The sequence below is a fragment of the Lactuca virosa genome, chromosome 4 (assembly GCF_052849685.1).
Source record: "Lactuca virosa cultivar CGN04683 chromosome 4, Lactuca_virosa_CGN04683_v6, whole genome shotgun sequence".
NCBI classification, from domain to species: Eukaryota; Viridiplantae; Streptophyta; class Magnoliopsida; order Asterales; family Asteraceae; genus Lactuca; species Lactuca virosa.
This window is the reverse complement of record NC_136429.1, coordinates 460916838-460934128: the sequence shown is the minus strand read 5'-3', so window position 1 is coordinate 460934128 and position 17291 is coordinate 460916838. Positions and strand designations below refer to the sequence as shown.

Sequence of the window (17291 nt, the reverse complement as noted above, 5' to 3'; positions counted from 1 at the left end):
GGCACCGACTTGTACTCTTTTAGATTCGGATTGGGTAGTCTTGGAGTCTCTTTTTCTACCACCTTTTTAGCTTCTTTTTCACCCAAAACTTCTTCAGATTCTTTCTCAACATCTATTTCTAGTTCAGATACGCTTGGGCTTTCATAACTTTTTCCACTTCTCAAGGATACTTCAGTTACGTTATGCTTCATATTGTTTTCAGTGTGGACCAATAACTTTCCTTGAGATATTAGCCGACCCACAGAAATGGCAAGTTGAGACACTTGCTGCTCTAGATTCTTGATACCAGCTCTGGTTTCATTTTGGAATGTGTGGGTGCTCGTCGCAAGACTCTTTACTATATCTTCCAAGGCAATGCTAGAGTTGCCAAATTACTGATGCAAATTCTTATTCTGAAAACTCTACTAATTCGGAAAATTTTGCTGATGCTGAAAATTTGACTGCTGCTGAAATCCAGTCGGATGCTGAAATTGTTGTTTCTAGTGATAATTACCGTTCCAGCGTTGATTATTTTGCTGATAAATTTTTTTCTTCTGATACTCTCCAACAGCTTTTACCACAGAAGTGTCTTCTTGCAGTAATGGACACATATCTATAGGATGGTCTGTCTTCAAGCAGATTCCACATTGTTTTTTTGCAGCTGCTTTTTCCTTCGTCAGTAATACAACTGTTTTCTTCATATCAGAAATTTGGTACTCCAGATGAGCATTGCTGACTTCTTTTACTCCCTGTGGCTTGCATACCACCCATCTTCATTCCTAGAATGTTTTGACTTGATCGCCAACTTTTCTATCAGTTCCCAGATTTCAGTTGGTATCATATCACCTAAGGATCCGCCATATGAAGCATTTATCAACCGTCGGTCCATGGGTGTCAGACCTTCACAGAAGTAGTTGTAGAGTTGGTAATCACTTATTCCATGTTGGGGGCAACGAACCAACAACTTTTTAAATCTCAATATGTATGTAGAGCTTCTCTTCTTCCTTGTTTGATACCAAAGATTTCTCTGCAAACACTCGAAACTCGCGTTTCTGGAAACTATTTTTTCTAAAAATAATTTTGTGAGTTCTGTCCATGTGGTGATCGATCCAGATGGAAGCTCATACAACCATTCTCTCATTGAGTCTTGAAGTGAGAAAGGGAATACCCTTAAATTTATTTGGTCTTAAATAATGGCATGTGGATTCATTCCGGAACAAAACATGTGAAATTCCATGAGGAATTTATGTGGGTCTTCGTTTTCTAAGCCTCTGAACATAAGGAGAAAGTGTATCATACCAAATTTTAGCTCGAAGTTCTGGGCTTCTGGAAAAGTGATGCAAAGAGGTTGCTAATTAACCTCTTATGTTGCCCATTATCTAAGAGTTTCTTTGCTTCTTCCCCACTCATGGATGATTTTAGGGAGTTGGGTTTTGAAGGTTCAGGTGTTTCTTAACTTTCAGAGTGGGTTTCAGAAGAGTCTGTTTTCTCATATATAATTGTGGGTGTTGGTGAGTATTTTTTATATGGGATGTTAAAAGGTGAAGATGGTGGTAGTTTTGAGTATGTTGAAAAATTGCGGTCTGGTTCGTTCCACAAGGGACTGCCTTGTGGTGTGCTGATCATTGGAGGTAAGGAAGATGATGAACCAAAGAAACCAGCAGATTGTTTTTGTTTTGCTGATTCTTTCTCCATTTTTCTTGCAGTCTTTTCAATTTCTGGATCAAAAACTAGAGGTGTACATGTACGAAAAGTTCTTGGCATACAAAACTATTAGAAGCATCGTGTCCCCGACAACGACACCAATTTGTTAAACCGTTGTCGCACACAATTTAAGTAAATAATATTTTCAAGACTTGGTTGCACTAAAGGATAGCATAGGGAAGAAAGGTCGAATCCTCAAGGACACAACCTAATGGTCAATGTCTATTTGCATAAGGCACATACTATTCATTTAAAAGAAAATGATAAGGGGGGAGGGGGTGATTTAAAACTAAAACTAAAAATTGCAGTGAAATAAACTCAAAAAATCAGTAATAAAAACGAATTGATCTCTAATGTGACTTTCCTAATCATGCAATCAACCTAGATCTGGTTATTCAGAATGCGTTCTATCTAAGTAGGTACTGAGAAAAAATAACAAGCTCTAGTATAATCTCTTCTACCTAGTTATGTTTAATTAAACATCAAGAATATTTCCAATGGATAAATGATTATCTTTTAATTACAATAAACATGCCTTGGAATGACAAATAAGAAATTGAATGAGTGTTTTTATTGAACCGAATCGAAAATTACCCTTTTTGCACATGTTACGTATATTATGTGTTGTGTCAAACATACGATTTTATAGTTTTGTTTATCTGAAATGGGCATGTCCAGGTTCGGAATTGTTGATTAGTCTAGTCTATATATAGTGCATGCATGTAACATATTAGGGTTACGCCCTTAAGTCTTTTGTAAGCTCTTACAGAAACGTTCTGTCTTTGTGAACTCTTCAAGAGCTGATTCAATTTAATCATTCGACACACTTTTGATCAATATGTTTCTTGTCTTTAATTCACGTCATTAATATAGAATCTATCGATCTTTATTGTTCTCATAATTGGTTTCAGGGAAGGAGATAGTGTAATCAATTTGCTATTCTTCTGTAGAGTAAAGGGTTTTGTTAGGGTTTTACGTTATTCTAGATTTGTTCTTATTGTCTCAATCGTCTCAATCGATTGTAGATCCCAGATCTAGATCTCTAGATTTCCCTTGAACTCGATTCAAGTTTTACACATTTGGTTCTATATTTGTATCAGTGGATTCTTGATAATATTCCTAACGGAAATCCTCACTCTCTTTCATTCAATCTCTCAAGCAACAATGGATCCATGGAAATTAAGGATTCCAATTCTTTTTCCAGAGGACTATGAGGTCTGGGCTCTTCACTTTGAAGATTATGTTCTTGGAATCGAAGAACATGGTTCCACGATATGGCAAGCAATAACGAAGGAAACTTTCCTGCACACCGCCACTAGAAAAAGTAATCAAAACTCTGAATGATTACAGTGAACTTATTGTTGAACACACTAACGTTCTACAAGATGAAAAGGATAAGTTGATGAGTAATATAATGGCAAGAAAAAAATGTTCTTTCTACGAGACAAACATCTTTACTCATCAGCCGCATTGAAGACAATTCTTTCTTTGGCTGAAGCATGCAAAGCACACTCTGCTGCTGACCTCAAATGCTTTTCGGATATGATTCGCTGGTACTTATGTGTCCAAAACACGCTTCTGAATATAATGCCAAAATTGTTTGAGGCACAGAAAAGACGCCAATGAAGTCTCTCCTCTCAATTTGACACAAAAGGGGAGATTGTCGGGTTTATTATGTGTTGTGTCAAATTTATGTTTTCATAGTTTTGTTTATTCAGAAATGGGCCTGTCCAGGTTCGAAATTGCTGAGTAGTCTAGTCTATATATAGTGCATGCATGTAACATATTAGGGTTACCCCCTTAAGTCTTTTGTAAGCTCTTATAAAAAAGTTCTGTCTTTGTGAACTCTTTTAGAGCTGTTTCAATCTAATCATTCGGCACACTTTTGATCAATATTGTTCTTGTCTTTAATTCACGTCATTAATATAGAATCTATCGATCTTTATTGTTCTCACAACACAAACAAACGTCTTCTCACTTTGGGTTTCACTATCACTATAGGGGGTAATTTAGTACCCAACATTTAATGCAACCCGTTTTGGTTTTGAGTGTCATTATTGTTTCTCCGACCCGACCTGAAGCAAACCTAACTATAAAAGGATTTTGAATCCAAACCATTCCATCTTCATGCTTTTTATCTCTCTTTGCCTTAGAAACTTCTCCATGTACTATGTGTTCATATTCAGGCTCTTAAAACTCAACAATGGTGTCGAAATCTGCTAAATATCCATCAAAGAAGAAATCCTCAAAAGGATCTGCCACTTCTTCTTCGACTGAACCGATCTTAAGAGACACAACCCAACTATTCTCACTTGATCCTAATGATTACGATGAATCTGTCAGAGTTATGGTCGAGTTCATCTCCTGCCACCCCATTGCAGTTCCTCTCACCAAAATCCCCAACCCTAACTTCCCACTCCGTTTACTGCACAAAGATTTTGAGAGAATCAAGATTGAAAACGATGTTCTTGAATGCATGATTACTAAAGATAGGATCGTTCTTGTAACCAAAGACGCTTTCCTTAATGTCATTGGGGTTTCCCCAAATCCAGAAGGATTTCGATTTGTCGAACCAACTGCATAATAATTCCAAGAGTTTGTGAACCAGATCGGGTTCAAAGGGGTTTGCAAATCCAAGGAATTCAAGAAGTCATCGGTTCTTGGGTTATGGGCGATTCTATACATTAATCTTAACTGGCCGCACAAATGTTGTGGATCTACCAGAAGTCTTATGGCAGGACTTTCAAAAGTTTTCCATCCTTCGGAAGGACAACGAGATATCTAGTCCGAGATTCTGGGCTCTTACCCTTTAACAAATCTACTCGGACAGAGACGGACCAATTCGATTGACTTTGTACCCAGCTGAGGTATATTGTTCTTTCAAAACAATTAAATCTTATCGTTTACCAAATCAGACTGATTTCGGTCCCATCCAACGTGTCTTCCACAACATATGTTGGACTCTCTACCTTCTGATTCACTTTTCAAATCAAAACGTCTCGAGGTTTCAAAATTAGTTGACAACTTATTCATATCCAGACCTCTGATTTGAAACCCTCGTAAAATGAGAAATCTTCTAAGAAAGGAGGCCGCCTCAAAATCCGATCCAAGAATCGACCATCCTTTTCTACTGCTAAAGTGCAAGACAAAAAGAGAACCAAAGTCGGTGAATCCTCACAACAGGATTTACATACCGGTTTCGGACCTAACTCTTGGTCTCAGCCAACCCCACCCACCCACTCTTCCAATGTACCCATCGAAGTTTCAAAATCACATGCGCACACTCACGGGGATTCTGCTCATATTATGCCCCCTTCTTCTCAAAAGGATGGTGCTGGAATTGAACAAAGTTCCTTGCACCCCCTAAAACACACTCACGAATCATTGTTAAACCGCTCTCTTCTTCACTAGCACGATATGTGGCCCCTACCACAGATCCTAAGCTTTTTGAGAAAAGGGTAGTCCCTCCAAGCTCTAAAACCTCAACTGGTCCAATACCCACCATGGGTAAAGGACGTTCGGGGGTTATTAATGATGATTAGAATGATATTCTTGATAGGGGTCAAATCAGGCATCCTGATCTTACCAGAGATCAAATCGAATATGTCATTTTGGGGATGCAACATCGAGCACTCCGTAGTAAGATTCCGTTGATGCATCCAACTGATTCCGAAATTGACGCTCTTCTTCATGCGTCTAAAAAACAATCTATCGATGATGTTCCCGATAACATGTATGATCCATCGACCAATGATGCAGAGAAGAATATGAGGGGAGATGTGCCCAAACCAAAGCTTATTTTTGGTAGATCCTCCTCATACCAATGAAGATGTTATAGGAGAAGTTCCAGACACCAACCCTGGTTTGGATGATCCTCCTCACGGTGATGATGGTGATGTTGGCATTCAAATTGAATTTACAAATGCAAACATTGATCTCTCAAGTATTCTCCCTCCAAACTCCAAGTTTCAATTCTTTCAAGATTCTTCCTCCAGACCAACAAATGATTTTGATATGCCTTCTTCTTCTGAAGAGATGGATATTGGAGGAAATGATCCTAATGATGAATGTGATTTTGATGGTAACAACAATGATGGTGATGATGATTCTGATGTTGATGAGAAGAATTCGGAAAGTGAATCCAGTTCGGACACTGGATCTTCTGAAGAGAACATAGCTGGACTATTTGATCTGTTGGAGATGAGTGACCAAATTGATATGGTTGATTCTAAGGTCGAGAATGTTAATGCTCAGGTTGGAGCACTTGATTCAAAATTAGAATTTGTTCTCATATCTCTTTTGGAAATCAAATCTGATGCTCCTTCACAACATGACCGAGAGCAACAACTTGATCAACTCATCTTTATTCAATTAAAGCACACCTTAGAGGAATCCAAGAAAAGATACAATGAAAATCTCGATAATCACATCTCTACCACTACCACTATGCTAAAAGTTCATGACGGCATCGTCGTTGCTATAAACGAACTCGTCAAGCAGACACTTGTGCGACATGAAGACAAATTTAGATATTAAAGAAGGAGCAAACAGAAGGACAACATGAATCCGATCATGCAACAAGTCTTGATCTTAGTAATTCGGTCTACCCAACACTTTGTGGACATTCCGAATTACAAATTTGATGAAGTATTGAAGATCTTTAAAGAGATTCTTTCTACTCTTGAAGCCCAAGCTCTGAATATTGATGTCTACGACAATCTCACCAAGATTGTCAACGTCAGTTTTCAAAAGGTGTTTGATAAACTCGGACTTCTTCAAGAAGGTTTTGAGCTTGCATCCAATGTCAGGCCCTTGGTTACAAGAGGGGGGAAAGAGCTAGTACCAGTGGCTTTCAACTGAGAAGAAAAGTTTATGTGCTCTGAGATGAAACATCTAATGATGAAGATGTTGAAGAAGTTACTAAAAAAGATGAATACATTGAAGATAATGAAGGCATGATCGATGGTGCCAAATTTATTCTGGCTCTTCAATCTTTAAACGATCAACCCTCGTTCACAAAAACTTTGTCGGAAGAAGAAAAGAAGAAATGGTTCAAATGGCCATCCATGCTAGTTAAGCAAGTGAAGCGGAGCTCAGAATTGGCCAAGATAAAGAAAAAGCTTGTTGTTCATTCATTCAAAGCCTCTCAGCCTAGGTCTCCTCCGAAGTTTACCCCCACAGTTGATCTCATTGATCTGGGTTCCCCAATCGATAAAGATGATGATCTTACTGCATTGAAATTGGTCTTACCAATTTCCGAAGTGACTGTGACTCTAGATGCCTAACATATCACTCAAATCACCCCTGGAGCTCCAGTCTAAGAAAAAGGAAAGGGGGTCTCATTTGGTCTAATTAGCCCATTGATGTCGTCAAGAAAGTCTGAGTGTTGTCCATAAGATCAAATCAAGAAAGCTATTGAAGAAAGACTCTAAATTCAAGCTCAAAAGGGTTCTCCAAATCCTTTTCTCAGAATCTCTCCACTTTATCCAGAAGGAATCTTACAAAAAACATCACATGGTCCCGTGTATGAGTTATGATCTTCCTGTATCGGACTCTAATCAACTTGATTTTCCAAGATCTCCTTATGCATGGTTTTATGTTAAGTTCACTCTGTTGCATTCGAACGATGATCAGGAGATTCTCATCCGAATATAAAGAGAATGTTTAAGTACTTTCTATGCCACCAATGCTCTTCCTAAAAATCAAGTGTGGTTAAAACGAAGAATCATACAAATCAGTGGTTGTGGAATGAAAGTGCTAAGTAAGATCGGAAAAAAAACTGCCTTCTCCACAACTACTACATAATTTGGAACTCCCATAAGAAGCTCATAATCTCGAATATTGATTTACCAATAATCAACCCAAATAATGTACTTATGATTGCAGCTCATCTCAAAGACAAACAAGACAGTTAAATAAGCACTGGAGCCTATATTGCAATACTAAACTTTCTAAAGGATTATATTGCTGAATTTGGTCGCTCAGATGTTGAATTTGCTCCCTTGATCAAGACAGAGAAGCTCCTTGCTCCACTTGACACAGAGTTGGAAGAGATTGATCTGCTAAATAAAGGTCCTATTTCAGAACCTGACCTTGGAGATATCTACAAGAGGAAGAACTCATAAAAGAAGGAATTCTTCAGGGTTAAACAAAATACTTTGTTCATACCAGTGTGCTTCAAAAAATCATTGCCAAAACAACAAAATTTGATGCTTCCGAACAAATCATGGAACAGTTGATCAAACAGCTCAGTAGTGGATTGAGTTTAGAAATTGGCTGCAAACTACATATTTGTTCGTCTTTGGAGTTTAAGTATAAAAGCTAAGTGATTCTTAGTTCAAAACAAGTGATCCCTTCGCAATCCGAAATTCTATAATATGAGCCAAAAATTGTTTCCGATGAGATGTAGAGTGAAGAAATTCGATATTTTTACTTGTCTGAAGTTGTTTGTATTCCGAAGTTTGTAGACTGGTTGATTTTATGTGATTACTATTTTTTCTTCATGTAATTTATCTTTTTTTAGTAGCGCATGTAGGAGACAAAGGTCAACCACACCGATGTGTCAGGTGGTTGATATGTTATCAACTTTTATTACAAATGTCTTCTACCATGATTGGTCCAGTGTTAGTATTTACAGGACCATTCCCCATGTAATACCTTATCACTTTTCACATTTTGAGTGTCAATTTAAGAATCATTCAGTCAATCATGTTTCTCTAACATTCTTCTTGTTCTTGTTCATTGTTCATAATTTACTTTATTATCTTGAGCACTTTGTTGAGTTATTATCTTCAAGGCTTGACTGGTTCATCCAGACTTAACTGGAATCATTATCAACAACTATTTTCGTGTTTTTATCTCAAGGTTTGAGTTTTCAAACCTTGTCCGTGCAAATCCTTGAACTCATAACTATATCTATATTTATCCAATTCAAAGCATTATTAATATCATTTATCTTTAAATATATCAATTAATAACCTATTTTTTTAAGATATTGTCAAAAATATTTGTATAAGGCAATATCAAAATTGAAGTGATTTCCGATGAAAAAAAGAGTTTATTGTGATGTGATACTGAAGTGATTTTGATGAAACTAAAGTGATTTTGGGAAAATGACGCAAACAAATTGTTTATTATGAAGTTAATATCATGTGGATTCATTTGAGAAAAGAGAGATTTCTCAACCAACATTTAAGAAAGCTTCAACCGAGGGGAGATAATCATTTTTTGTGGTTTGAAGAAGATCAACTGCAATGCTTACAAGATTGAGTTGTTAGGTTATTTCATGTGTCAACTTACTTTGAGATTATGAAAAAGATACACACTCATGGTCATTCCTTATCAAGAGGGGGGGGGGGGGGGATAGCGATACATGGAGTACAATTCATGACGATGTTCTCACTATAAGGATTGAAAGTTTCATAAATCATCCCCATATTTGCCAATATGATTTTGTATTCTTTGATTTTTCTGAAATCTGCGACAGTTTTTGGGTAACGGGAAAATTAACAAACACATGCCACATGGCGTTTTTCAGTTATTGAAGATTGCTTAGGCGCTCAAAACTAAGAGTGTTCGTTTGGATGGATTGGTACGATCTGATTCGATCAAGTGAATCCAAATTGATTTCGGTTTTCAAAATGTGGATCCAAATAATACAAACTAAATTCAAATACGATATGATCCAACCAAATTATAATTTGGTTGGATCGGTTTTTACAATTCGGTTTTCCAGAATCAAGACATTTTAATAAATATATAACTTTAGTATTAACCAACTCTAGAATAGAAACTATAGAAAATTGTTTAATTACTGGTGAATGAAATTTGTAAACAACTACCATAAAAAATATAATATAGCTTACTATTTTATGGACCAAAAACTTTTGATAAGAAATACATATTAAAGTATTATAATAGATGAACAATTTTAATCTACTAAAAAATAATTTTATAAAATATATAAATTATTAAAGATTTATATTAAAAATGACAAAATAATAAAATGTTCTTCCGTTTTTTCAGACTATTCAATTTTTATTTTTTAAACCAAAACCAATCCCAGTGACGAAGCTTCAATAGTTCATTTGGAGGGCCGAAAATATAATTTGTATAAATATTGTTGAACAGGGTGGGCCATAGTCAAAATTTTATATTTTTGGACTAAATATGTATAAAGTTAAAGCATAGGGACTATTTGTGCCAAAAAAATCAGGGGGGCCACATCCCCCCTAGCCCTATGAAAGATCCGCCCCTGACCAATCCGCAATCCAAAATAATAATTTGCTTTCGCTGAAAACCAATCCAAAAATCCAAATATCCGAACCAAATAGTGTGATATAAATTATCCAACTGGACAATTCGGTTTTATTCAAATAGTGAATAACCCTACTCAAAACGACATTTTCCATATATACAAATTCGTTGATTTTTTTCTTTTATTTTTAAATTATCTTTCATAAAATAATTGATTAAAATCTTGTTCTGATCGATTCACGTGTGAAGTTTAAGTTTATGTTCTCCCAAATATCTCAATTTTTTTTACTTTAAAAAAGAATTCAATTTTATATTAAAATGTCAATATTGGAATTATGTTTTCTGTTCTTTTGTGATCGTTTATTCAATTGATGTTTTTTTTTTCATGGCATGAGATCACCGGATGTTATTAACTCCTTAATGGGTCATGTGTATTGGCCTAATAACATACATTTCAACTAAGCCATTTAAAGGGGTCACTTTCAATAAACCACGTAAATTAGTCAAGATAACAAATATCCCATTATATAAATTCAAAAGGATAAAAAAGATATTGAAATGTTATTATATAGAGAGATTTTTAATAGATAAAAAAATGAAAGAACAGCAATATTACTTTTGAATTTGAAAATAGAATGTGAACATTTAAAACGAATTTATTTTAAGATATGTGTTAGGTTGACATTGATGAATATTGTCCCTTTTATGTTAAGTTCAAATGGCCCACAAATGATTCTTGTATGGTAAATTTCATGTTACAGTTAATGCCCATTTTTTTATTACTATTATATATGGGAATTTTAGTTTGTAAAAATAAAGTTTTTATTTTTCTTGCATACAAAGAGATTTAATAGAATCAGTTTAAAAGAGTATTTTTATTATTATTTGTAGGATTACCAACTTTTGGTGCTCCCAATAGTCCATTGGTCTTGGTTTTGTTTAGGTTTGTTTTCATAAAATGCCAACTACATTGACTTGCTATTTAAATAAATTTTTTAAGAATATATATATATATATATATATATATATATATATATATATATATATATATATATATATATATATATATATATATATAGTTTTAAACGGCAAACTAATATAATCTTTATTACTATCTATCAAATAATCATATAAACGTAGAAATTAGTAACATTAATTTTAGGATAAATTATCACCGATGATGGTGATTAGATGGTTTAGGGTTCGACTAAAAAGAAATCGATAACATAAAAAAAATCCTTTTATATTTTAAAAATATTAAAAAATAAGAATGAAATGTTAGGGAAGGGAGGGATAGGACTAGGGATGAGCATACGACCCGTGGGATCGGAACGGACCGGAAAAAAACCGGGACCGGACCCGGACCGAACCGGATTATCATATTAGTTGGCCGGTTTTTGGGTTTGGTTTTTATCAATAATCGGGTTTCGGGTTTGGACCGGACCGTACCCGAATTAAAAGATTTAACCCGGACCGGACCGGAAAACCAAAAGTTATTATTATTTTTTTTATCGACACACAGTAAGCAAAAATTACCAAAATAAAAAAAATGTTGTCTCGATTGAATTGATTCGGTCTCTCCTGTGGATCACATTATATTGTCAATTTTTTTTGGTTTCGGCTTCTTCTCTTGATCGCATTATGGTTTGATTTTTTTTCTTAAAAAACCAAAAGTTATTTCCTAGTACAAATTTTTTTAAGTGCAGATTTTTTACATAAAAATAGTGCAGTTTTTTTTATAAAAATAGTGTAGTTTTTTAATAACGTTTGTATTTGTTTGCATACACCTCATTTGCACGTGTTCTAATTAGAGTCCCGCAGTGTACTGTTATATTCATCTTCGGGTTTTCGGTCTTCGGGCCGGTCCGGTCCGGGTTCGGCCTGTTGCTCATCCCTAGATAGGACCCACCTTATTTACTTAAAATATAAATTTAAAAATATTAAAAATCGATAACCTAAAAAAATCCTTTTATATTTTGGTAAGGATGAAATGTGCAACAAAATAAATTTTAAAAAATCATTCCAATTAAAAAAGAAAAGTTAAAAAGAAACCTCCATGTTGTTAATTTTATAACAATGTTTGAACATAAATCTAAATGGAAGACAATATCAATTTTTTTAAAATAAATTTTTTTGAGTTTTTTCTAACAAAAATAATTGTACCGGTCTTTTCACATTAAAAAATTTAGTAGGACCCAAATGAGAGATTTTGGTGAAACTTGGTGTTAAATTAATAACAAATGAGAGACAAGAAATTCTACTTCTAAACACATTGCAAATTTGCAATCAACACTATCTTTAAATAAACGTACAAACACCTACCTTTCACTTTCATCATAAATACACATCTCTCTAGAAAATTACATTTTTTTTATTTCTCCCTAATAATTTATATATGACCGAAATAATACGAAGAAACCGAAGGAAACTTGTCAAGTGCATGAAGGACCTCTTTCATGTGCGGTCTTTTCTGTGGTATTGGAGATATACAGTTATAACCTAATCTCAAGATTGCCAACAAAGACTCCTCTTTCCCTTCCATATCCCCACGAATAGCCACATCAACCATTCTTAACACCTTAATTTTCTCTTCATCAGTTAATGTGGGACTCCACGTCATACTAGCGGGCCCAAATTCGTCAGAAGCAATGACCTTACCCGTTAGTAGTTCTAGCAACACCATACCATATGAGAACACGTCCCACTTAGCAGTAGGTTTCAAACTTCTTAGTGATTCAGGGGCATAATAGGGTGATATGCATCCAATTGCACTAGGGCTTGGGCTAGGGTTTGACCCAACAGTTACATCCTGGAAGCTGTCTCGGGATGCGGTAGATCGTTTGCTACCAAAATTCCGAGATGAGCTTCCAACCTTGCAACTGTTTTCGCCTACCACTAACCTTTCAAGCCCGAAATCTCCTATTTTAGGCTCCATATCCAAGCCTAACAAAATGTTACTCGGTTTGAGATTCCCGTGTACTTGTTTTTTGTCATGGATATACATTAGCCCACGAGCCGTGCCTTTCGCTATCTTGAGCCTCACATCCCAAGGTAAAGGACAAGGTGAAGATCCAACTTTTCCTGCATAATGGTGAAGTGATGATTATGAAAAGGTTTACATTTAAATAGATAAAAGACAAGGGGGAGATGTGTCATTTTCAATATAGTGACCACTTTGAAGTGCAATTTTGATACTCTATATAAAGATCTTTAGGACACGTCAATTGCTACAATACGCCATGGGGTAAGAGTTAAGCGCTACGTGACAGTTGACTTGTTGTGTACCACTCGGTGCATTTATATAACAAAGGCGTCTGTTACAACTACTCCACCCATCCACCGTCAGCTCACCTTAGTCAACCACAATATCTAATTGCTAGCCTACGCATGTACATTTGCATATACATGTTGATCTCATCATTCTAAAAAAATGCATTCGTTTTTATTAAATGCTAGTAGAAATTGTGGTTAGGCATAGTAGCTATCGGAAACAAATTATTTCTAAATATTATTATTATTATTATTATTATTATAAGACTAGGTTCTCACTATAACAACATTATTTATGTACACTACAATATGGTCCACAAACGATCAAGTATCATTAAGTTAAATAACCTAATAAACATCATATAATATTATTATATTTTAAGTGAATATTATCCCATCTTTTTGTGAAATTTGACAAAAGTAATGTCAAATAATAGAAAGCATAAAAGACATTACTTTTAGCATATAATACACTATTTAATCAATATCTTAACAAAATCTAACCTCGGATCCAACTGTCTACTTTTCCCCTTTTGCCAAAAGCCTATATGGCTATATGCTAATGTGCATGTTCTTGGATGCTAACATGCACGTCATAAGACTAACCCCTAATTTTATATATTCCTACACTTGCACCAAAAAGAAAAATAACAAGTAATACTATTTTTTTATAGTTACATGAACTTTATAAAATGTTAATTAAAAGATATTTAGAAATGCCAACCTCATTCTTAAGAATTCTACTAATAAGGTTTTGGCAAAAAAAAAAAAATAACATTTTTATAACTTGGATTAATTGCATAAATATTTACCAATTTCTATAGTACCTAATTTTTTTCTTTACAATCTAAACTTATTCTTCTACTATGTTTTATATTTTGAAAAAGTGATTAAAATGTTATATCTTTTATACAAATAACATTTCATGCTTATCCCCATAAAATACATAATATTTTATCTGAAAAATGTTCAAAATATTTTTTTTTTAATATTATATTTTTATATAATTAAACATTTGATAATTGTTTATTAAATCAGATTAACAAAGTATATCAAATTGTATAAATCAGTCAGCTCTATCTGACTAAAGAATTAGACCCAGTCTCTTAAGCCCTAAGTCAAACTTTTGTTATTTTTTTTATAGAATTTTAATTAAAAATTTATAAACTACAAAAGATTAAAAAAAATTAGAAGACTTACGATAACGTGCATTTGCTAAGCTACCATGAGGAACGTAGTCGTAGATCACAAGCTTTTCATCCGAACCCCAATAAAACCCACGGATCCGAACCAAATTCGGGTGAACCAATTTGGCAATGACCCGGACCTGGTTTTCGAAATCCCTGAACCGCTCCAAACCGCTTTCGCCGATCCGGCGAACGGCCAACGCCGTCCCGTCCTCCAGCACCGCCTTGTATATAATACTCGACCCGGATGCGCCGAGTATATACGCCGACGCCTTCAACAGTGTCTCAAGCTCTAACTCCTTATCGCCGCCGTCAACCGTCACTAGCTCGCCTTTAGTCTCGACTTCTTTTCTCATTGAATTCTCGTGTTTGCTTTTCTGGGCTGTCGCCGGCGACACTTCGTTGTCCTCGCTTTCGGAGGTTGAACTTTCGTTTGATGATTCTTCGTCTTCTGTGACTCTTGTCTTCGTTAAGCATGGCCATGAACGTAACCATTTGTGTTCTTGATCTTCCGACGACGACGCCCAGTCGTATTCTTTGTTGCCGACGTTGCCGTGTTTTTTATTGCTCTCTGATGCTACCCTTTTGCGTTTTTTCAATATGTAGATGAAAATCGCGGCTAATATTGCTATCCCGGCGATGTCTCCGACAACGATTCCGACGATTGTGCTGGTTTTGAAACCGGTTCTTGAAGACGCATTTGAGGTGTTTGGTGAATTGTTTGAACGAGATGAGTCTGCGGTTTTGGGTATGGCGGCTATCGCCGGAGGTGATGTTGGTGAGGAGATGTTGGGGAGTGTGGAAGCGGAGGAAGGGATTAAACATAAATTGTCTAATGGCTTCCCACAAAGCTCTGAATTTCCGGCGAAGGATCTTTCGTTTTGATTGAAGAAAACACTGGATTCCGGAATTGATCCGGTAAGATTGTTGAACGATAAATCAACGGTTGCATTCGTCGGAATTTTGTTCGCGAATTCCGGCGGAATCTCTCCGGAGATATTGTTGTGAGAAACGTTAAAGTAAACAAGATCATTACTCCCAAAATCTTTAGGTAATGACCCATTGATGAAATTCGCAGACAGATCTAGAAATTTCAACGAATCATACCCATTCGGAATCTTCCCATGAAGATAATTATTCTTCAATGAAACCACCGTCAAGTTCCGAAGACCACCAAGGCTCTCCGGCAACTCCCCCGTCAACGAATTCCCCGAACCGTTAAGAAACTGCAACCCCACCCACCCTCTAACAAACTCCCGAAGCTCGCCGGAGATCAAATTATTCGAAAAATCAAGAAACGTAAGCTCCGAAGCATTATACAACGACAAAGGAATAGACCCATTGATCGAATTATTCGACAAATCAAGCTCCCTTAAGTACTGAATCAATCCGAGATTGGCGGGAATTGAAGCAGTAAGTTTCGAATTAGGAAGCGACAATCCGGTGACACGGTGGTCAGCGGAGGAATCGCCGACATTCCCACAGCGGACACCTTTCCATGAACATGGCGACTCATCGGAGTAATTCCAGGTGTCTAAAACCCCTAAAGGATCATTCAAAACAGAGTATTTGAAAGAAAGCAACAAAACCCCATCTGTAGTTAACCCAAATGATCGATTAACAAGAAACAACACAAGAATCGAAAGGCATAAATGGAGTTTGACCATGGCGATTATGGCGATTTACTGTAGCAATCCAGCATGCTTGTTCTTGCTTCTAGAGAGAGAGAGAGAGAGAGAGAGAGAGAGAATATTAAGTGAGATTTATGACAAGAAGAGGGGAGGCCATGTGAGGGGTAGTTAATAAGTAAAATAATGAAGGACACAGGCGCACACAGCTCACATTAAGAACTTAATTAGACTACAAATTCACAAACCAATATGCTCTGTGAAATTCAGACCTTTTATGACAAAATAAACAAATGGGTTTAATGTGCATTGAGACTTGTGTATACATCTGATCTGGATAACATTTTAAGCATAAATGTATTCTGTTTATTGGTTAAACTAATAGGGGTAAAAATTAAAAGGAGTTGAGATTATAATAAATGGCAAAGTTCATATAAGGTAGTGAAGTATAGAAAAGTGTAAGATACTTCTATCATGTTATGGAACAATTTACATACTTTTTTTAACAATTAAGTTTAAAAAAAAAATCATATTGTGAAATATTTGAATAAAATTGTAAAATTAGATAATTTTTTGTATTAAATATGTTATACTGAATATTAAATGAGCACATAGGATGAACATTTTTAACTACAGATTGAAGGTGATAACCAAACTAAAGATGTTGGTCTGGATTGATCCATTAAAAATTTTATATTGCTGTCCTAAATTTCGTAAATTTATTATATTGCATATGGTTATGAGTCTTACATTATTAAGTAACGATCAAAATTTTTTTAAACATTTGTTTTTTATTTTTAAAATTCAGATATTTTTGTTAATCCAGTGTAGTGGGTCAACTCGGTTTCCAGAGACATAAAACCATAAATATTGTACATTAGTTCATTACAAAATGTTTTAAAAAATTGCTTTCCGAAAAAACAGAAACACTATACATAAATACATTTGTTAATTCCAGGGATAATGACTTGAAAGAGGAATGAACTTTTGACTTTTTTCATATTTAATCACTAAACTTTTTTTCATTATCTATTTGTCACTGAACTATTGAAATTGCTCACATTTTTCCCTTATTACCGGTAACAACCGGTCATAAGGGTAAAATGTGAACATTTTTAATAGTTCAGTGACAAATAGATAATAAAAAAAAATTTAGTGACTAAATATGAGCAAAGTCGAAAGTCCATTACCCTTTCAAGTCATTATCCCTTAATTCCAAGTACGAATTCAGTGTTCTGGGTTTCAATATCAAGCTTTAGGGGATCGT

At 35.3% G+C, this 17291-nt stretch overlaps 1 protein-coding gene across 1 annotated transcript; it reads right to left on the bottom strand.

Annotated features, from left to right (window-relative positions):
• Window positions 1–12146: 12146 nt before the first annotated feature.
• On the bottom strand, window positions 12147–16197 carry LOC145109159 (putative LRR receptor-like serine/threonine-protein kinase At4g37250). The gene is made up of 2 exons (XM_079046257.1): window positions 14410–16197; window positions 12147–13020 (listed from the first exon to the last, which is right to left on the bottom strand). The coding sequence occupies exons 1-2, from the start codon at window positions 16061–16063 to the stop codon at window positions 12329–12331; spliced, it is 2346 nt and encodes a 781-aa protein (XP_078902383.1). The 5' UTR covers window positions 16064–16197; the 3' UTR covers window positions 12147–12328.
• Window positions 16198–17291: the final 1094 nt, after the last annotated feature.